Raw genomic sequence first — 22450 nt, 5'->3', positions numbered from 1 at the left:
ATCGTACAGGAGACATACCCGACCCGTGTTATGTTTACACTCCTCGGCGTCCGGGTCCTCTCAAGCTTCGTCGCCCCTCACGGGGTAGTGGGGATATTTCTGCGACGTTTATCATCCAGGCCTTGGCGACATATATAGAGAAATCACTGTACATTCCTAAAATTAATTTTCATCAATTTGTAGCCACACCAACCTATGGCTATCTAAAATTTTTTAGTCTTTCGTAAACCTAGTGTTAAGGGTTAATGACTTCTGCCGCTTGGAAGAGAAACACTAAAGCACAAATGTTATTCAATATTTTACACGTTGAAGCATCTTATCCTTTATAGGATCAGTTACGGCACAGACCGGACGTGCGCAAAAGATTCCCCGACATTGTGGCAAGACACGCCAAACAATCTGAAGCATAAAGTTATCGAACGAATGATATGAAAAGGTGGCTGGGCGTTATCGCGAGCCCATCCTCGCGAAAGAAGGCACACAATCGCGAAAGTAATCCAATGCAGGTCCTGTAACAGCAATTATCCTCGTCTGCTTTCCGTTGCAGCCAGGCTAACGGAGGGAAACGTAAACGCGAAACGTTTCGTCTCGAAGGCAAGAGTGTTAAACACGAAATTTCTTTAATCTGGAGAAGTAACGCGTAAAAAGGAAGGAAAGGGGGGGGAGAGAGAGAGAGAGAGAGAGAGAGAGAGAGAGAGAGGGCGCGAGCGAGCCCGAAGGATTCTTCGTTTCGCTAAGTTGGTAACAATTAGTAGTTAGTAACCCCCGAGCGACGTCGTAGCCTGGCAGCAACGATTATTGCGGGTCTGGCAATGGTACTAACGATGCGTACGCGAACTTTACATTTATCGTTATTGCGCCCCGTCAAGTTGCCGCGCCGGCTGTTCTTCGTTTCCGTGATCGTTTCTTTCTGCTCTGCTTCGTTTCCGGCACCGTCCTTTTTCCTTTCCCCGAGCCTGACTTTCCCCCGCGACCTTACCACTTCTTCATCTCGTTTTCGAATGGCATCCTCTTATTCGACGATTTTTCGTCGACCTTTTTTCCATTTCCTGCGGACGTCCTCCTTCCGATTTCATGTTTCTGGGGGATTTCTTGTAACCGATGGCGCTAATCGAGTACCTGGAATTGTTCAGCGGACCCTCGTATAACGCGATCGAAAAATCTGTTTACAATAAAAGAAAGTAGTCGAATTTAAACCCACTCCTAAATTGGACTATAGTTTCTATTCGCGCATAAATTGATTTTCCGGTGATTTTTTTAACGGGAAATCAAAGCAGACAATTTTTATTGGAAAGAAAACTGGGTGGACATAGGCGTAGGATTGAAATAAATTAAAAAGTATACATTATTTCACGTTCGAAATTTGTGTATTTCTACAGGAATATTTCAATATTCTGCAATCTAAATATCAAATTTTGTTAATACAATGTTCAAAAAATTGTTCAGTGTTGTTAAAATATTAATTAACTTAAATACTATTTCATATAAATTAAAACATATGTATGTAGAAATTGAATATTAGGGTAAAAGAAGTTCGTTCTGAAATATTTCCGAGTTCTCCTAAATCACGCAAACAGCTTTATACATTTCCTCGTTCTATAAACACTTGACATTCATTTCAGAAAGCTTAAATAGGAACAGCGACGTATTATTGCAGTTGAAGATTAATATTTTTAAAAAGGAGGGAAAATAGGAACATTTCTTGTAGAACAAGCAACGCACCAAGTAGATCTGTCTCTGCAAACATTTATATTGCATTATACGATAGAAAGTGGATTTAATTTTTGATGTTAATTATATGGTACTCTTGTACGACATTCTAGACACGCCTTTAAAATAATTTATATTTATCAGAATAGTGAGAACATCTCGATGGGAAAGGCTCACGTCTTCATGAATTTTTTACGATTTTCCTCGATTTCAGCTATGAAGCAGGTCGTTTTATCGTCGGACAGAAATGTATGAGTCTGTGAAACAGAATTATGTATTTCGTTTGGTATCTACTGTAATTAAAAAATTAGAGAAAATTTCTAGAATGTATGATAGAAAACTATTCAATCTTTTTACATGAGAAATTTTCACTTTAACACTAAACCTACCGAGCCTTAAAACTCACTAATACATGTTATCTTCTAAAAATGACGAGACTGAATTTATTTGGATTTTGTCAAAACATCTTTACAATTTCAGTAATTGTAAAATAAAAAAATGTGGAACGGTCATTTTGACCGACGGTGGTAGGTTTAGCGTCAATGTACAATATTATGGGTTGTGATCTATGGTCTAGAATTGTTCTAACGGATTTCTTCAATACTTCAGCTTCATATTATATGATTTTGTACAAAACTGTTAAACTCTAGAACAACAGAAGCACGGGTGTCACGGGTCCCGTTAACACGCCAAAACTCTCTTACCCCCGTTTGTGCGAGGTCCGCGTGTCTAATTAGAGTCTAATTGTCCCATAAAAAGATTTAATATCAATGCACGAGACACAGAAACGCAACTGGCATTTGCGAAACAGTAGTGAAATGAACATGCCGCCATTACAAAAGTTTGCAGCCGAGACCGTTCTACCTGGATTATTACCACGTTAGCCTAACAACAGTGTAGAGTCGTCAAATTAAGACACCGTTACCGCAAAACGGTTTCGTTACCACGGGCCGCAAGGATTTCCTGCTCGCCTCGACTTATCCTTGATCCTGCGGAATCGTTCCTTGATGCTACTAACCCGCGTTCGATGGGGTTTCGATGGCGGAGCCCGTGGTATTACGAGGACGTCGATGGAAACCGGTGGATACGTCAATTTTTTTGCGGTTTTATCAGCCGGCTGGCCGGAGGTGACAATTTGTTGAAGCCCGCGTTGTCGAAGACCGGAAGCAAGTCTCTGACTCTTTGTCCGGCGCCAATGGCTGCCAGCTCGAACCACCTGAAACCACGCCAGACACGACAGGCCCGATGAAAAATTGACTTTCCTTTCTTCCACTTTAATTAATCGTGCCCCCGCGGCAAACCGAGATTATAGTGACATGCAGCTCACCCACAAAATATTTCAACACTAAATTTCCCATTCTTGAGAAATTTTCAATATTGGAACTACGATAATTTCGTTAGAGAAAATAATACTATATACTTCGACTCATTTTCAAGCTTGAAGCTCGAAGGGAGGACAAAGTTTCATCTAAATCCATAAATATACTCCTCAAAAAATTATAGGATCACCTCTACGAACTCGAGAAATTGGGTCAATTTCGAGTAATCATAACTCCGGCAAGAAAGCTTGAAGTCTCTACTTTCAGCTGCTTTTTCAAATTTTCAGCTGCGTTGCTTTTTAATACAGTTATATCGTCGTAAAGAAGACTTTGACAGTCAGAACAAATTTTCTTCCACTTCCAGGCGGCACATAGGGAGAGATAAATTTTTTTTATAAATCGCGTTACCATCATTACCTTCTGACAAGCGGCAATCGGCGTACCTCGGTTCGTCTTCGAGTGTTTTCGTCACTTGCGTCGGTAGGTGCGAATGCGAATAAGCCAACGTGACGAACTAGCGCTATTATCCTTATATTATGCGAACCGGTAACTTTAAACCAGTGCTGGGCAAAATAGTATTTGAAATAGAAAATAGTAAATAGTTTATTTTATTTTTAAAGCATACCTATAATCATGCAAATAAATTGTTTATACTTTATACTTATACTTTTCTGATATTTTGTTGCGTGTAATGTTATTACGACATTGTCGTCTGTTTATCAACATGTTACATGCAAATATTCGTAATTAAGCTACAAATAATACTTTGTTCACTATTATAGTTTCTTATGTTAAAAATTATAATTTATAATATTAACTATTTGCTCAACATATTTTCATTGTAAGGAAATATTTGAAATACATATTTGAAATACAACAGTAAAATATTTGATTTTATGTATCTGGTTATCAAAATAAAAATATTTTATTTGCCGAAATTTTTCGTCCTATTTAAAGTAGTATTTTATTTGAACCACATTAAATTATACTATTTAAGATAGTATTGTAAATATTTGTTCTCGAAATTTTTCCCAAATCTGCTTTAAACACATTCGCCATGGGCGAAAAATCATTTCTCGCCGAAATATAGCGAGTTGAATGAAAAATGAAAATTACGCATATTTTAAGCATATTTTCAGAAAGACCTGGTATATCGAAATGTTAATTAAATTGAAAAAAAAACAAAAGAAGTGCCTTCAAGTGAAAGAAATGCTTTTTCTATTGCTTTTTTTGCACAAAATTCTACGATGATTTTTTCGCTTTCTAGAACCAGTCAAAGTCAAAAAGACCATTTTTGCTTCAATGTTGCATACCTCGAACAAAGAAAAATCGTACTATGTTCGACAACCACGTTTTTTGTACAGGAAAGCAAGCGCTTTCGAATGATGATAACGTGATTTATAAAAAAAGTTTATCTCTCCCTATGTGACGACAGATAGTTGAAAAAAATTTGTTGCAACTGTCAAAGTCTTCTTCATAACGCCATAACTGTATTAAGAAGCAACATAGCTGAAAATTCATCTCAAAGTATACAGAGACATCAAGCTTTCAAACGATTTTTTAACGATATCGATACAACAATTTTAGAAGTTTTCCATTGTGGAGATGATCCTTTATTTATTTTTAGTCTGGTTCCATTAATGGTTACACATTAAATAATTATTAGCATAAATTTTAGTGGAGCTTTAAGGGTTGAATAAAAAAAAAACCAGAATCCTATGTAAACGACTATTAGAGGCACAATGCGTACTACTACTATTACATTGAAGTAACACGAAGAAAAATCGAACAATGGACATAAAGTGCGATAAACGGTGAATTTCCGGATAACTGGCCCACGGTGAAGGGGCAAAACAAACAGAAGAGAAATAAAACTGATATGCGTTACGGCTTTAGAGGAAACAGCAGCACTTCGTGGGCCAGCTAGTAAACAAACAAGTAAGCCGAAAGAACGTTAGAACGGCGAGCGAAATAATAATGAAACGGGTTAACAATAACGCAATTATGCGACATTAATTCGTGGAACGGGACGTATGTACAATGAGAATTATTCCGGCGAAATATGGAACACCACGTCGCGAATCACGCCATCGCATCTCGTCTGTGCGGAATATAATTCGCATTATTTCGACGCGAACGAATTTCTACCGGGGGCCGAGAATCAGTCGACCGGTTGTCTGTTTCCATCGGGTGATATAACGTGCACACGCATTATACAATTGTTTTGTTGCTCTTCGCAGAAACGGCCGCGAATTCGATCGTGCGGTGTTTTCGGGGGATTTCAATTTGTCCGCTTTACAATCGAATGATCGAGAACCGCGCCTTTATAATTGGTAAACACGGAGCAGTACAGTTTTGTTAGGCGATACACCCTCTGGCCTATTTTCCTGGCGTCGGTTAATAATCTTCGATCAACAGTCCGAACGTTAATGGCGTGCTCGTAGAATTGTCATCTTTTGGCGAAATGGAAAACCGGGCCCGGTATTAAATACTATGGTCCGCTGCGCGAGAATGAAACACGAGAGTCGCGTGGCATTTCGAGGGACAATTTAAACGTAGACAGTTTAATCTGAAGCAATTAATACTGGGTTGTCGCATACGAAATTGCTGGCCGCGCGGACAGCGCGAACGTTTCTTTGTTTCGAACTGGAATACAGTAATTACTGCGAACGCTGGTTTGGAAAAATAGAATTGTAGCGAAACAGTGACTCGTGAACCGTTCAAAGAATGCTTTCCAGCTATAGCTAAAGTTCAGATTATACAGGGTGTTTCCGAAATCGTGGGGCAATCGGAAAAATAAATCGAAGAGAAACAATAAAATTGTTCATACGACACTTCATTTTCGAGATAAGAACACACGTTACTTAGTGTTTTAATTGTAGGTAATAAAAATATTGTTACCCTATTTTCAACTTGCAAGGTTATTGAAAGAAGAAATACATTTTCATTTAGCTTCCATTTCTTACAATCAACTCGGACAATTTCTATGTAAAAGTCTGCGCAGTCTATTTATCAATTATCGTCGGCAGGCGTGCTCGCAAAAGTCACTAAAAATAATTCAGATGCGAGAAAAAGTGAGTTAGTCAGCCAACAGCGGCAGCGGGGCGAGGTGGGGGTGAAATGAAATCGGGCTTGCAGCCCCCGATAAATTGAAATTGATTTTGATGCGCGCACGATGGGTCGCGCGGAGTGAGCGTTTCGCAAGCATATGTGAACACATTCATTTCCCACCTGTTGTTTTTGTATTTGGCAAGGGGTTGAGCAGCTGGATGGGGCGTTTCGGTGGGGAAATATGTGGCCCCATAAAAATCCAGACCACGGCTCAGCAGCATCGAGGTCTCCTCCACGCTGGCCAGGGTAACCCTTATAACGGGTGGTCCAGTGTAAATCGTCGCCGGCTCGTTTTGGTTGTGAGCGTCGCTTTTCAGCTTGTCGTTGATCGCTTTCACTAATTCACAAAGCAGACATCGACCGGTCACCCACCGGGCGCAGTTAGGCAAATGAGGGAGAAAAACGGGGGGAGGGGAGGCGAATTCATTCGATCGTGCCCGCCGAGTTAGCGGCTGTGTGCGAATTCGGAGAATTAGTCGCGAGGATTCATGATTTTGTTCTACCCCGTGGTTCTTGCTCCCGATTCATTACCCTTCTTCCCGCGATTTCGAACGATTCAAATTAAGAACTCGTTAATTGAATTTATAATCGAGATTTTAGTTTTATTTTTCATGATTTTTCCTTGCTGCAATAGAAATTTTATCGGAAAATAAGACAGTTTTATTTCGAAACTGTCCAAATATGTTTGCAGCGAACTTAATATAACAGAGATAATTAGATCATATTTTTTTAAACTGAAATAAAGTTACGAAGAAATTAAAAATGGAACTTATGGTGTTAGGTTGTTGCAATTGAAATGACCGTTTTTCACATTTAAAGGTTTCCGCCTTTGTAGTGTAGTTTTTCCACGACAGATGGCGTTGAAGTTGTACGATATTAAAAGTACGAGTTGTACGAGTTTAAACTTGGACATGCTGAGTCTGAAGCAGCGAAAAACATAAATGCCGCTTCTGGAGTAGGTATAGCAAGTGATCGGACCATAAGGTGTTGATTTGAAAAATTTCCTTCCGGTGATACAAATCTGGAAAATGAGCCTCGTGGTCATAAGCCAGCAGCTATTAAAGATTCAGGTTTGAAAGAGACGCAGATGTGACTCCAAAACATTTGCCGAAACCTAACCTTCATCAGCGTGTAGGTCGATTAAAGGTCCGAGCCGTATAGTGTAAGTCGATCTTAAGACATTGATGTATGTATGGCAGTCAGCAAAGAGTACTGTACATTACTCATTTTTTAAAAAAAGGTGAAGTCAGGAAATCGATATAATGTACGAAAAACTGCATGTTCAACAGCCGGTATTAGTCAATAGATGTGGAGTATTATTGTTTCATGATAATGCTCGGTCACATAGTGGGAAACAAACTGTAAAAAGATTAGCAGAGTTGGAAGTGTGAAGTTCTCCCCCACACTCCTTATTCGCCTGACCTACCCATTACTGATTACCACTTTTACCAAGTATGTGGACACTTTTTATGAAATTTCTCAAGTATAAATTTCTAAATCATTATTGTTGCGCTCCCGAAATATCGCAATTCGTATCCCTGCTCATTTGTAATGGCAAGGCAGCGGATCCAATCAAAATTTCTTTCCTTCTTTAATAATATTTTTAAGTCGAAAATACAATACTGACGTTCTTAAATTCTTTTAATCTTTCTACTGATTGAAATTTCAGCTATCCATTTTTCCAATAAATGCATAAAATATAGTAATGATATTGAGTGCTGAGTCAACAATTAATATATATTTGAAGCTTAACAATCATGATTGCACAAGTCCGCGTTTGACAGTGATTTTGTGCATTTAATGTATCGTGATTTACCGAGTTCTCTTTATTATAGTTTACCATGTTTTGTCGATTTTGTTTTGTAGTTCAGTGTCGCCAGATTTGGGGAATTGACTCGAATTGAGGGGAATACAGTTACCCTCTCTCAGCCATTACCGGGTTGGACACGACGCAGACGCAGACGCCACGCGAATTAGGTGCGTGCATTATGTCACGTGACCGATCCGTGGTGGAAGCGTGGGTATTCTCGCCGCCGGAAAGAGAGGGAATAACGTCGTAGAAGGCGAAGGTTAGAGTGGGAGACAAGTCTTAATCTGGCAACACTGTGGTGGTTCATAGGTGTGTCGAAAATTCGCCGAAGGAGTGGGAACAAGTAAAGTCGTTGTTTCGTTAGGTTTCTCCGGGTGATGTCCTCATGCTTGGGTCATGATTTTGTCGTAAACGGTTTCACCGTGTCGTGATCCATCTCGCAATGTTTCGTACTCGTAATGTTTTTGCGTCCTCGATCGTGGCTTGTTGTGCGCGGTTGACGCCTCAAACAAGTGTCCACATACTGTTGAGCAAGGGTGTACATGGCTTTTTGAATGGAAAAAATTACGAAAATTTGGAAACGTTTATTAGATTTCGAAATTATTTCGATTAATGGAATATGAATGAAGTTTCTAAAATAAAAGTTTGTGTTGAAGATTCCAAAAGGGCCATTTCGTTTGCAACAACCTAGTAGAAAGTGTTGAAAAGTTCCCCAATTCTCCCGATCCCCGCAGCAAACCCTCCAATTGTTATTTGCTCACCCTATACAAGCAGACGTACGGTCCGCCACTAGGGTACGAAGATAAGGATCTGGGTGTGATCAGCACAGGTGAGCACGCCGGTGTCAAAAAAGAATTTCTGAAAAGCAGAAGGGCCGCCCCTTTTAGCCTATCGCGATTTCGTGGTGGGATACTCACGAACGGTGCCGGTGTTGAGGGGCAACCGCGTAACTTCGACTATGGACCGGTACTTGTAGAGAGCATGCCTAATATCCTCTTCGGGTAATTCTTCGGGTACGTCCAAAACGTAGACGGTGAATGTCTTTGCGGGTCTGCACGGTATGGCGACCTGCGTTCATGAATACGAAACGTCGTATTTAGAGACGTTTGAAGTGGGAGGGTCCTTTGTGTACCGAAAGATAAGTACCTTCTTGTAGAAGCGTGCCCCGGTGACTTTGTGGAAGCCCTTTTTGTAGACCGCCTGAAAATCGTCGATGTTGCTGAACTTGAAGAGTATACCGGTCGCCGTCTTCGTCAAGGAGAACGCGCCACTGTAATGCAAAGCGAAAACGATGTTTTATCTCCGCGCCTTTTTCTCTCTTTTTCTCGATCCCCCCCCCCCCCGCGCTCCCACCCCCCTTCTTGGCAACACCCCTCTGCACCCCCTGACACCACCGCATCGTGCTCTCTCAACCCCATCCTACTTTTCTGCCAGTCGCTACCACCACCGGCCTGGTGGATTTTATCTTGTTTGCTGAGCTCCTCTATCGAGCAATTATCGCGCTTCGACTTTTCTCGAGGTAATTTCATTCCGAAATGAAGACACGGCTTATCTTAATTGTTGTGATCCACTGGAGCTTAACCTGTTAATCGAGGCGACCGAGTGAATTCGTCGTTTGTAATGCCGGGACCTTTATTAGAGTTACTTTGCCGATAAGAATTCTATTTAGTTCGGCGAAGTGTCTCTGTTATCGACCAGTTGCTCCTTGTCCACAGAAAAATAGCATTTGCGTTATTGGACACTACTTTGACCGTTTTGCATTCTAAAAGTTCTGATAACATTCGGTTTATCCGTAGACGTCGCAATAGCAATGCATTTGTAAATTTCGCCAAAAATTAGTGTCAGCTGTATGTGATCGACGTAGCAGATAACCTGTCACTAGAAACTAAATTTCATCAGGATCATATAATCAAATGTATCGAGTCCCCTTTCAAATATATTTAATCCCAAGACTATTGTGAGCCTTTTTCAGTGCCACCATTGCAATGAATAATTCAAAACTTTTACAAATGTAGTCGGATTTACTTCAAATATTATATATGCAATCTTGATGGTTGTATATATCGTAGTAGTTATAATATTATTTTCGGATTTTAAATCTGCTGTTAATTTGTTCGAAGTTCTAATAGTGAGCGTTTCAATATTTGTGTATGTGATTCAGCAGACAATAAAATCTGGGATTGTTAAATACTGTACAGATTATGTCTCTTGATCTTGATTGAAATAAATGAAATTTGACAACAGAAAAGCAATTGTGGCGGGGCTTGGTAAATTCAACACTCACCGGAAGTTCATCTTCTCGCAGATGGTGGCCGCCTTCTCGATGCTCAGCTCGTGGCTGGGCGTCAAGAGGAACGCGCCCTTGGTTAGGAAATCGGTCTCGCTGATTTCAGAATCGGTGTCCTGATCCTGCCAATCGGCGGATCCGCGACGACCCTCCTGGTTCAGCCTAAGCAACGAGCTGCTTTTCGACGTGGACATTTCGTTTTCGCACGCGGCACTGCCGTCCGGGCCCTTCTGAGACATCTTTTTATAGGCCGACGAAGTGGGATCGGCTAGCTGACGATCGAATGTGGCCCGTTACGCGAGATCGACTCCTCGAGACCACCAAGACCGGACATACGCTCTTGACACACTGCTGGTCAGTTACGCACCGATACGCCCCTTTTATATTCGCCACAGTAGCACTATGATCGCGACGATCGTCGACTCTGCCCACGATCTTGCTCGTCTCGGCTCGTGCTCGGCAGAAAAAAGGCCGCCGAGCAATGCTACCTTTGATGGACGATTAGGCGTGGATAGGCTCGACAAATGGCACGAACTTTATGCGAGTCCTGGTCAAACAGAAATTGTCATAATTAGACTGTAGATTGTTATGCAAGATAAAAATTGTCCAAGGCGATCCTAGTGTTCCGTATGTTCAAGTTTCATTTTAGATTCTCAAAACAGAAGAATGTGTCTAATTGCAATTTTATCGAACGTCTGTTACAATTTCCCTCGTTGGTGAAGGTTCAATGCCTGCCACGTAAAGCATGAAAATTCAGTGCGAGATAGATTGTGATTAACAGAAAGAGTAGGATATTTTATCGACTAACTATTATTAATGTTTTCTGCACGGTGCGTGACACATCATTTAACATCCATATTGGACTCTGCAGATCCGAAGGGTTTAAATCAATTTCTCCATGCATCGTTAACTCAGTGATGATGCATTACTTGCACGTAGCTTGCACGCAATTTTTTAATAAGCGTCCAATGTATTAAAAATACATTACGTCGAGCGACAATAAATTCCGCCCCCGTTCCTAACGAGTATTTATCGCAAAAACTAGCAAGTTCCGTATTTCGTAGGCAAGAAGTTCGCGGATAAAACGGTACGGGGCATAATTGATCAGCAAATTAGACAGAGATTTATGTTTCGAACAGAAACGCTCAGTTCTCCCAAGAAACTCGTGTCCAGTTCTTTCGTGGAGAAGTGAAGTAGGATTGAAAGAAATTACGCTGGAATTTAGAAGAACAATAGAAGTATCAATTAATAATAATTTTCAATAACTCTGACCGTTCATACGAATGAAACGAGCGAGAATTGTACGGAACAATAAAAATTCATGCGGCGGTCAACGTGTTAAAAAAAAATGGAACGTTTTTAATATCTTTCATACTTTTCGAGATATTCGGCTGGAAAATTTTCAAATGAACACCGTGTATGTCATTTACGTTTTGAGCGTGCACTGTGTATTTGAAATGCAACGTTCGGCGAGGACCACACGTCTAAATGTCCGTCCCCAGAACCGCGCAAGTGACTTATATCGGGAATTCACTGTAGACTTGAAGGAAAGCCGGAGTTGGCCAGTTGAGTAGAACGGCTTGCAAAGAGCTCGTCACATCGTTAAATAAAGTCAAGTAAAATTCGTCGGATGGGGAACACTTGTAGTACTTGGCATACTTCGGTAGTCGTCCGGGGCTGCCTTGGCTGAGGAACGCCGAGGATGCTCGCGTTTAAATAAGTTTTCGATTGAGGGGGGCGGGGGCCGAGCTTCGAAATGGCGTCTTCAGCGGCGCAGGAGGACTTAAATCTCGTTCAAGATACTTGGCCTACAATGCTAGCCGAAAGCTCCAATTAACGCGACTTTATCGAACTCTCCGGGCGACAACGGGTGCCAAGTTAGTACACACAAAGACGCAAACAGGCGTGTACACTGGGTAAACAGTGATCGACGGAAACGGAGGATGCAGAGGAAGATGCAGAGGTGCGAGAGAATAGGAGGATGGAAAAGGAGGACCGGAGGAACGTGAGAGATTCACATTCAGAATATTCATTTGAATAGGAATCAAGAACGAGCGGCTCCTCCGCGAGGATGTTCGCGGGAACGGCGACAAAGCGCCGAAGCGCATTGATTTGCACTAATCATTGAGACGGTAATTGCTGCGAAACGAGGAGGTATTTCTGATTGAGACGATCGGGACCGATCCGTCGTTAATCGAGCGCCCGGTGGAATGAAATAAACATGCGCGGAGCGAAGTGCTCGGCCGCATTGTGTTTTCATGAGGACTGCTACGTGTTCACGATGATCAATTGATTCTTCGGTTTTAGGCCACTGCTGTGTCTACTGCAACGCGTTGCACGGCTTTCCCAGCAAACATCAAGTAGTATTTGGTCGTAACATTCAGCGGATCCGAAAAATATTTGAACGGTCAATTTCCGATTCCCGAGACATTGTCACTATTTCAACTATCAAAATTTCGATAAAAAAAAAAGAATAATACAATAATAAATTCGGACTCGATTGAAAGCTAGAACTCTCCACTTTCGATGGAAAACTAGCATGTTAAACGTTAACGAATCCACAGTAAATATTTGATTAGCGTTCCAAATAAGTTATTACATGTTGTTTCTATCATTAATAATCGTATTTAATTTTAACGAATATTGTCATTAATTTTAATTGTTAATTAACAACGACACATGCAGACGCACGCGTTGTTTGGTAATTACAGCTGAAATTACTGATCACGTCTTCACTGTAATGCAATACAATTTAAATAGCGCTACATGTGCTACGAGAGAGATGTCATTAAATCCAATTTGTAATCATATTCCTGTCACTAGTTTTTTTACAAATGATGAACGATAATTCATTCAACAACCATATTGTCGATTTTGATCGAATATATTCAGCCACGGTTAGTATAAGTACAAGTAGTATACATTGCCGAAGACACTGTCGATGTGGCAAGGGGCCTCGGCGTCTTCAATAAATTGATACCAATTTGTTCTGGAAAATAAATAGCTACCGGATCAGCGAAACTGTTTATACACATTAATTCAAGTAGAAATATCCAATAATGGTCAGACACGTGAACTGAATAGAGCCAGCCCGAGTTATGCGATAAAGTGCCAACATCGATTTAATGGAATCCGAGGTTTGGTACCGAACAATTTTTATTTACATTTTCAGCATTTTGTTCTCCGTTGAATTTTACCGTTTCGAAATATACAGCCAGTTCTTTGACAGCTCGTATAATCCGTTCGGACAAGGCGAACCAATTTAATCGAATATTGCTAAAAATAAACAGTTATCACTCTTGACAGTCGATGCATTGGAAAGAATCAATTTGACAGGACAAAATGTTTCTGCGCTGATGAACACGCGATTCGAAAATAGATCGTACCTAAAATTGATACATTAACATACAGTAACATTCAAATATTAATTAAAAAATTGTGCACACTTCCATCCACGTCAATGAAAAGTACCATTGTAGTTTTCTAGGATTATTAACACTAAACCTACCACGGTCAAAATGACCGGTTTTCTATTTCACAATTATTGAAAATATAAAAACGTTTTCATAGGAAATTACTGAATTGACTTCTTTATTTAAGCACATATTACGGTAATTTCTCTATATATCAAGAGACCTTGGACACCGAGGAGTGTAAACATAACACGGCTCGGGTATGTCTCCTGTACGATACACGACGCTGGCAAGACCCGTGTTGTTGACATAAATCGTGAATTCGCTGTATAATGAAAACGGCACAAAGTATACGTAAATTCAATCTTCTCCCTTTTATAAGACGTTTCACTTTTGAATGTTTTGTGCTTGGTAGGTGTAGTGTTAATTTCCACTGAAGTAAATCTTTCCAATTCTACAAATATTTATCTGACTAAGAAGTTGGATACACACGTGCAACATTTATTTGTGACTAACGAAGTCGCTCTTGTGCATTGCAGGTCTCGGCCATCGTCGACCCCGTTGGACAAAGAACTTCCTGCCAAAAAAAGGAAAAAGGAAAGGTAAGTTAGTTGCACCAATTAAATCGTTCCAAATAGCTCTACGATCGTTTTAGGAGAAAAAAGGAAAACCAAAAATGACGAGTATTTTTTTTCCGTGGCCCGATCGTCGAGCGCATCTGTTCCCCAATCACGAACAGGGCCCGGTGAAACGCGACCAGTTTGGTAATCTCGAATCAATTATTATCGATTCGAACGCTCGCAAATTCCCAATCAGCGTTAGCAAAGGGCGCACCGGATTACCGGGGCAAACGGCCGTAATGCGGTCAGCATAATCCAACTAAAAACGGATATGTATCGGCATCAGGTGGGAATCGTCGTGAACCCGGCGCCGATTGCTCGCCGCTCGAGCAATGATAATTTGCAACAAGACAGAAACAGGCTGCATCGTTAATCAATACAACCCGGTCGCCGTCGGTTAACCGCGATCAAGTTTACACTCGTTCGAGCTCGTTTCTCGCGCCAAGAAATAAAATTCAATAACTGGTGTCGGTGTCGTTCCAAATTGCTCGATTAAAATTTCACCTGCCGTTACCGGTGCTTATTCGGTATAGTCTGCGAAATAACTGTACCGAACAAGATATTTTTCAATATTTCCTATGTTCATTTTGTTGTTATCTTTAACCTTTAACTCTTTCGCTGCCACGCAAATTTTTGAACTTGCACCAGTGGGCCACAATACAAATTTCATATTAAAAATTTTATAATGGTAAAGAACTGCAAAATATATTAAAATAACGGTACGATCTTGCCAATAGCACATTTTTCTTAGTGGTGGTCACCAGTGAAATTTCAGAAATGATTGAGGGAGATAGAAAAATGGTGGTCGCCCGTGACCATCATGGCCGAAATGAAAAGACAAACGCCGGTACCATGAGACCACCGTGGCAGCGAAAGGGTTAACTAGGTACACTGGGGTCTTTCATGACCCCAACAAAATTTCTGTCATACTCTATAGTCGAACAATTCGATCTTTTATTCAAGTAGATCGATACAGTTGCAAAATGCAATTACACTTTCTTTTTAAATTGAACAATACAATTATTTAAATTGATTGATCCTTCGCTACGTTTTGAACACAAATTTTACTAAGGTACGATGTTGAAATAATTATAATTTTCAGAGATATTTCGAATTTTATACAATATTCGTTAACTAATTTTGTATATTATAAGACCAAATTGCTTTATCTGAAGCTTAGTTTTCGAGAAAAACGGTTTGGAAAATCCACTACGTATATGTAGACGCTTGCACAGCTAACGATCATCAAGCCTATTAGTTTGGATACCGGAGGCCCTAATGTAATAAAATTAATTGATCGATGACCCAGCTACGCTGTCGGACCGTTAATGAGTACTGAATTCTCGCATTACCTCGTATGGAACGATCATTTTCTATGTTGTATCTTGCATAATCTTGAACACCACAATATCGTAGATTTATCGCTTAAAACAAAAATAATTACATTGTTAACATTGATATATTTTACTAAAAACATACTCTACATATAGAACAGAATGGAAACTATGTTATCGAATATTATCTATGAATAAATATCTTAACCCTTTGCACTCCTATGTCGACTGTGACTCGACATTTAACAGGTGTTTACAAAATTCCGGAGTGCAAAGGGTTAATTTTATCTTTGAATTTCAATTTAAAAACGCTACGAACTTTCGTTCCGACCCAACATATTAGGGGGACCCATAAGTATTTTGAAATCTAAAACAAACTTTGTAGTAAATTCAGGTTTTTATTTCTTAATTTATTATATAATCTCCATCATTGTCAAGGACAGTTTGCCATCTTTCCTGCAAATTTTCAATCCCACAAGGTGCCTCCTTACATCTTCTACAGAAGTAAATGTTTCATTTCTTAAATAATGCTCCAGAGATCTGAAAAGATGATAGTCGGAGGGGATAATATCCGATGAGTAAAAATTTTCTTTGTTGTTACCTTGCATTAAATCCCGCATGAAAATGGAAAAGTATGCAATGACGAATATGATCCTGGGAAAGTACGGACGCCGCCATTTTATTACAGGGTTGTAAAAAAAATTATACTTTTTAGAATATTTTGAACACAGGCTGCTTTACCGAAAACTGTAAAAGAATACGTGTACGGTACAGAACTAAAGGCAAAATAAATGCTTTGCAAATAATTGATTACTTATGGGTACCCCTAATATTGACCCTTTGCACTCGGCGCTATTTTCAATCTAAAACAAAATTTTTCTTCCGTCTTACAATATTTTCATTTTATTCATACGAAACTGATCCGATTTCTCCACATAATATTTAAATGTTTAGTAATCTATTAAATAGAAATTTTGTAATGTGACAAATATTTTGTAATATTTTTTCTAATTTCTTTGAAATAATGCCACAACAATTTCTAGTGGTGCTTCAGAGTCACCACTCGAGTGCAAAGGGTTAAACTTGAAGATTTTGTAACAGTATTTTTTGTTCGAAACGCAACAACTTAACAACGCTATACTTCCCGAATATTATCAAAGGGAAATTCTTTTATTCCACAGTATGGGATTCGTCTGAAATTTTCGAAGTTTCTCAATTCGAGTTTCAATCTTGTTGAATCGCTCTCGTTCCATTATTCATAGCGTCTTGGTGCGCGGTAAAGGTTCGAAGCGTTTCGTTGACCCTATCGTTGTTTGTCACGGTGAAATGTGTTTTTCTCGGGGCTGGTTGGTAATCCGCGTGTAATTCAGGAAACGAATCGACGACATCGAACGAATTATATAGGAATTATCTGTTGCGCCGCGCTGGGGCAACTTTTCGCTCGTGTTTGCTCGAACGGACACGAAGGGGGCCTGGCCTCTCCCCGTTTAATGACGCCCAATTTTCGTGCAATTTCGCGATCCTCTTCGAGAACGCATTAGAACGCAATTACGCTCTGTTTTTCTCCGCGGCAATAATTCACGAGAAGTCGGCGAGACACCGATGCGCTTCGTCGTCAATAATAACGTCGGTGGATTATCGGTAATGTATCCGACTACAGTTCGGTACGCGTAGGTGGCCAATCAGCAAGTTACTTTTTTCAGTGAAGACGCGAGCAGAGGCGTGGGCACTTAATTGGATGATTGGTCCCGACGATATATCGCCGATAAATTGGCGCAAACAGAACGGGAGATCGGGGGAAAAAAAAGAAAATTAAGGGAGAGAGACCGATCGAGTGGTCTTCGTCTGGTTACCAGTGAAGTTCATTGCTAGCGATTGATTACGATCCTACTATGATGCAATCGTTAACTAACACTGAATGTTCGTTAAAAGTCAATTATTGATTTCTGGGAAATATTAGGTTGTAACGTGAATGCAAAAAGCACACGAGGGCCAGAGCCACACTATTTAAATGCGGGGCTCGTAAAATATAAAATAGGAAGCAAAATTGGAAATCTTGAGAGAGTACGCTACCGCGCATGTTTCAAATTATTGGTGAAATAAAAATTTTTTTCAGAAATTGTTACATAACACGAGAATATCTGTTTCGGGAATATTTAGCAACACCTTGACTTTACTTTCACATTTTTTTATTACTCAAAATTACAAAATGGCGGCTATTCGACTTTGAATAGTTTTTATGGATGCTAGTTAGCCAGTCAACGTGCTAAAGCTTGTACTTAGAGTTAGGGGGCTTATATTAGCTCTGAGTGCTCGTCCATCCCCTTTAATCCCCCAAAAGCAGGTATTTGAATTGAATGGAGTCTCTGAAATTAGCATCGGTAGATTAAAATGGGTCACTCTGTGCACACATATACGTACGGAGCATTGAACGGGTTAACTACACGGTCGTGCCGAAAACTCGCCATACTTTTGTGCAGATATTCAAATTATTATTTAAAAAAGAACCTTCCAGGTCTGCGGATGATGATTTCTCTTTTGTCCCGACACTTCTTCCATTTTTTTTTTGTTTGCGAAACCATTGTACTGTTACTGTGAAGCTTCTCTGGTTTTTTGTGAAAATATTCTGGGATATTGCGCTACATCGAGGTGAGTTTTTCTGACTTTTTGCTGGATGAAAACTATTGTGCAGTGTCAGATAGGTGATTATTAAAAAAATACTTCATTGAGCCTTTTCTGTATTTCGGGCAACATCTCGATATTTGCAACAAATTTCGAGATATTAAATTATTTCTATGCAAAATGTTATTGAATTCTACGCGAATACCGAAAATACCTGTTACTGAATTCTACGTAAAACCGAACTCCATTGATATTTCACTTCCAACCATTTTATTCAACGATAATTTGCGGAAAAGCTTTTCGAATGGAGTTCGAATTGCGATCATACACGCGCATATCGAATAAACATTTCGACCTCGTATAAACAATTGATCGAGTAAATACGCGTGCAATTGTTACCGCGTATGAAATAAGGAAAGATGACACTTCGGAAATTACATTTTCACTGTTTGCAAGATTTCGAGAAATATGCCCTTCAGATGATCTTTGTCCACGCAGACTTATGTCCACCGTCAAGCACGATAGCTCTCTCCCGAAACATTGTTTCTATACAAATGACAAAGCTATTAGGGGTGGCAGAGTCAAACGAGACACCCTGTGTAGTAGACTCTGTTTGACATCTTCATCGCGAGTCTGGCTCGTAATTTTATTGAAAGTGGTTAATAATAAATTATATTTTACGAAGCATACCCACATAAGCTCGAAGGGAATCTGCATAAAAAGTGAAAGACAAGTGTTCCATTAGATTCCCGAATTCTCCCTAACTTCCCGACGGTGTTCGTCGCAGCGCAAATGTTCGCCGGCAGCGAATTAAGCCGAGCATTAGAATCCTCGCAGCGACCGCAGTTCCCGGTAGCCGGCGTCGAACCCTCTTCGTTTACTGATTCATTAACCCAAGGAGAAAGAGTTAAACGGAGCCGTGACGGCGGCGGAATGCTCCTCGCCGGGCGTTTTCACTCAGGAGAGCCCAGACATTTAAACCCCCGGATTTCCCGTCTCAAAGGAGACATTATCGTCGATCCTCTCGCAAAAAGGAGTCAACAATAATCGTCTAGGAGAGGGCCAAAGAAAGAGAGAGGCAACCCTCGATTAGCTCCTCGAATCGATACGTTCCCATTAACGGGCGGTGATAAACGTTTCTCGTTCACCACCCCTTACATCCCCCGGTTTTTCGAAGGAGCAAAGAGGGTGCAATCGGATGAGGGAGAGGGGGTGTGGGGGGCATTCGTCATCGAATCGAACGAAGGCGGCGAAAAATGGCCGAGCTCGATGATGAGCGCGGGCACGGGGGTGCGGAGGTGTAGGAACGGGGGTGTAAAAGAGGCGGGGTTGGTCGAAGAAAAGAAATTATTGCTTTTGGCGGGTCCGCGTGCGCGCGAGAGATGAACGCGGCGTGACTGCTGCTTTGAAACGGGGATGAATTGTAATTGGACGGAAATGGAATTCGGATAGTGCAGCCCCTCTCCCTGCGCAGGGGTGTAAAGGGGTGGAAAGCGGGGGGCGGGCATGTGGGGAGGGAGGGCGACTTGGAAAATAGAAAGAGAGAACACGGTGCAACGCCGGCTGGTAAACAGAGAAACGAATAGAGAGATAGAGTAGACCGAGAAGGAGAGGTTGAAAGGGGAACGGGGCAACGATCCCCGGAGAGAGAATGACAGAATGACTGCGTGGGAGTGCGGGGTTGGAGGTTGCCGAAGGGGTGGAGGGGATCGACGCCAGTGGCCTGTAACTCTATGCTTCTCTGAGCTTCGATCAATAGACGCGGTACAACATTGAACCGAACGCAGCTGGCTAAAATAGTCTGTACAAGTTGCACGTAGCGGCGGCAGTTTTCCAAAAATTCGAGGCACCCTCCCCCGCCACCGGACACCTGGCTCCCCCTCGTCCCCGTCCCCTTGCACTCGAACCCGTCCCGATTGCGGAAGGGTTGATCGACCTAAACGATTTTTCCTACCGATGGATGACCGGGATTGGAGAGGCCAGTCGATTTTTGGCAACGAGTTTTGGCGTTCGGTTAATTAGGTGAGCTGTCCGGCTACGCTCGCGAACGCTTCCGCGGGTTTGACGGGGTTAAGGGTGGATGATGCTGGTTGGAGTCGGGAATGGTTTCCTGGATTCCTGGCGGAATGATTGACCGCGAAAGAAGGGGTATGTAAGTGTGTCATTGTGACGGGAAGGTGATGGAGTGCTGAACAGCTGGGTGGACACGTGCTGCTTCTGTGGAGATGATTGCTTGCTTTTCGACCGATTATGGGAGGCTTGTTTAACGATGACTAGGAAGCTAGGTTTCTCACTTTTCGATTTTGAATCGGAATTTTTAATGTCTCCTAAAATTGAATGTCAGTTATTTTATATAACCCAGGATGAGGAACAAGGTCACTTTATCAGGTAGAAAATTCCATATTACATCTGATATTTTATTTATAGGGCGACAATGTGAAAATCGAACAACTAACTGTTTCGGTCTCTTAATAAAAATGAAATAAATATCCTGCAAAAATTCTAGAGTTAGAATAAATTCTAACAACTTGTAAATGTTATGACAAAAAGGAATGAAACTTTCTAAACAAAATTATACTGTTATATATTCAATTGCATTTTGCTAATAACAAACGATCTCCTCAAAAAGGCTCATGATTTTTAGAGCTCGAGGATCATCCTAACGAAAAACTTATTGGAGCCCGAACGTAGATAACAAACGTTTCAAATAAAAGTCGGATGGCTGCAATGGACAGTGCGCAGAACTTTATATTCAAATTCTCGCAATTTTACATAGTCAGTCGCGCGACACGAAATCCAGTTAAAGGGGACGAACGAAATTCTAGGTTCGGCGATTGCTCGCAGTGAAATGGTAGAAAAATTGATCGAGAAATCGGAAGTTCGGACTGCACAAAGATTTATAATTATTTGTTTTGCTAGAACCTGCTCAAAGCCATTTCGGGCGAAATGACGCGTAATAGGCGTCCCTTTTTCGAGCAAAACTGCCTCGTCACAAATAGCCCCAGGCTGACAAGAATCGATCGGAAAGCAGTTTTAGTAAGTTATCTTCTAATTTTCTGTGCCTCAACTTATCATGTAGTCGGCGGTGTTGAGCTAATCGCGTTGCTATCCTGAGGGCAACAAGAACGTCGAGCACAGTTTAGTTAAGAACACGCACACGCACGCGTGCCCCTATTTGCATTCCCTTTCATTTGTCTGTTTTGTACAGTTGTACCGAATTCTTTGATAATTTAGAGAACGAACAAATTAGATACTGATTAGTTCAATCATCTCGTGTGTTCAAAATATTCTTTTAGCAACGTCTGTCGTCATCTTCATCGTTAGAAATATTGATAAGTGACCGAATACTTTGCCATGCTACTTAGATGTTTTTGATTTGCTACTTGATTTAGTTTTTTGTATTTTGAACGATAGTCAAGGATTTATCGGCCACCCGGTAGATATAACACACTTGGTAGCTAAGTAAGTACAAATTGCACAGTATAAGCACCTCTTTGAGCTGTCTGGAGTTCATCAGCCGACAGAGGAAACATTCTTCTGTTCATCCTCGGCTTCTTTGCTCTACTTTAAAAAGTGCTCTCTCTCTCTCTCTCTCTCTCTCTCTCTCTCTCTCTCTCTCTCGGAGCATTTTTCTCCTGAGCTCCGTGCTCGGTAGGCCAATATGCAAAGTAATGGACAAATTAATGTTCTCGAGCCGGGGCGACATTTTTCCACGGGTTTTTGCCGGTGTCCGGAATTCGTCTCGACCAGAGAAGCGTATACCCCTCGGTAAATAAGTGCGCGAGCGGAAAAACTACGGTCGCATCGGGACGTAATTCGATTCGAGGGTCGACCGGAACTCGATTGGCAGAAGTTGCGCGTGCCCATATGGAATTACTATGGGGACAACGAGTTCGAAGTGTCCGATCGTTTTGTTCGGAGACAAAGACAAAGTGGAGACCCCGGAAACTCTGATCAGGATTCCCCGACAGACACTGTGGATTGTTTAAAAAAACGAGGCGAAATCGATATAGTACCCTCCACTGTACCAAGTTGAATAGACGAATTTCAAAAAACACAAGTAATTTAGAAACCGGATTTTCTATTGTAAATTTTGTTTGTTTTCTATTTTTTTAATTTCTTTCATATCGCATTGAGTTATTAGCAGACTACTGTTTTTTATTCACTTGTGGCACGTATGATGAAAGTTTATAAAACACAAGAAAACAATGTTTAACTTACACA

At 41.0% G+C, this 22450-nt stretch overlaps 1 protein-coding gene and 1 long non-coding RNA gene across 2 annotated transcripts in view; both read right to left on the bottom strand.

Annotated features, from left to right (window-relative positions):
• Positions 1–1357: 1357 nt before the first annotated feature.
• Positions 1358–10608, bottom strand: LOC143355548 (uncharacterized). The gene is made up of 5 exons (XM_076790444.1): positions 10235–10608; positions 9097–9220; positions 8868–9018; positions 6261–6477; positions 1358–2926 (listed from the first exon to the last, which is right to left on the bottom strand). The coding sequence occupies exons 1-5, from the start codon at positions 10474–10476 to the stop codon at positions 2800–2802; spliced, it is 861 nt and encodes a 286-aa protein (XP_076646559.1). The 5' UTR covers positions 10477–10608; the 3' UTR covers positions 1358–2799.
• Positions 10609–14169: 3561 nt separating this feature from the next.
• Positions 14170–22450, bottom strand: part of LOC143355813 (uncharacterized) — a 128486-nt gene continuing 120205 nt past the window's right edge. The window contains exons 2-3 of the long non-coding RNA XR_013082564.1: positions 15623–15694; positions 14170–14227 (exon numbers count right to left, since the gene is read on the bottom strand). This is a non-coding gene — a long non-coding RNA (uncharacterized LOC143355813). The remainder of the gene's footprint in view (positions 14228–15622; positions 15695–22450) is intronic.

This window comes from Halictus rubicundus, chromosome 1, assembly GCF_050948215.1.
Source record: "Halictus rubicundus isolate RS-2024b chromosome 1, iyHalRubi1_principal, whole genome shotgun sequence".
NCBI classification, from domain to species: Eukaryota; Metazoa; Arthropoda; class Insecta; order Hymenoptera; family Halictidae; genus Halictus; species Halictus rubicundus.
This window is presented reverse-complemented; position numbering and strand designations above follow the sequence as displayed.

What these genes read in the sequence shown, in the direction of transcription:
- LOC143355548 (XM_076790444.1), bottom strand. Translation starts at nt 10,476, where the DNA reads ATGTCTCAGAAGGGCCCGGACGGCAGTGCCGCGTGCGAAAACGAAATG. An exon ending in TGCGAGAAGATGAACTTCCG is followed by an intron (nt 9,221 to 10,234) that starts GTGAGTGTTGAA and finishes TTTGCATTACAG; the next exon opens with TGGCGCGTTCTCCTTGACGA. An exon ending in GGGCACGCTTCTACAAGAAG is followed by an intron (nt 9,019 to 9,096) that starts GTACTTATCTTT and finishes TCATGAACGCAG; the next exon opens with GTCGCCATACCGTGCAGACC.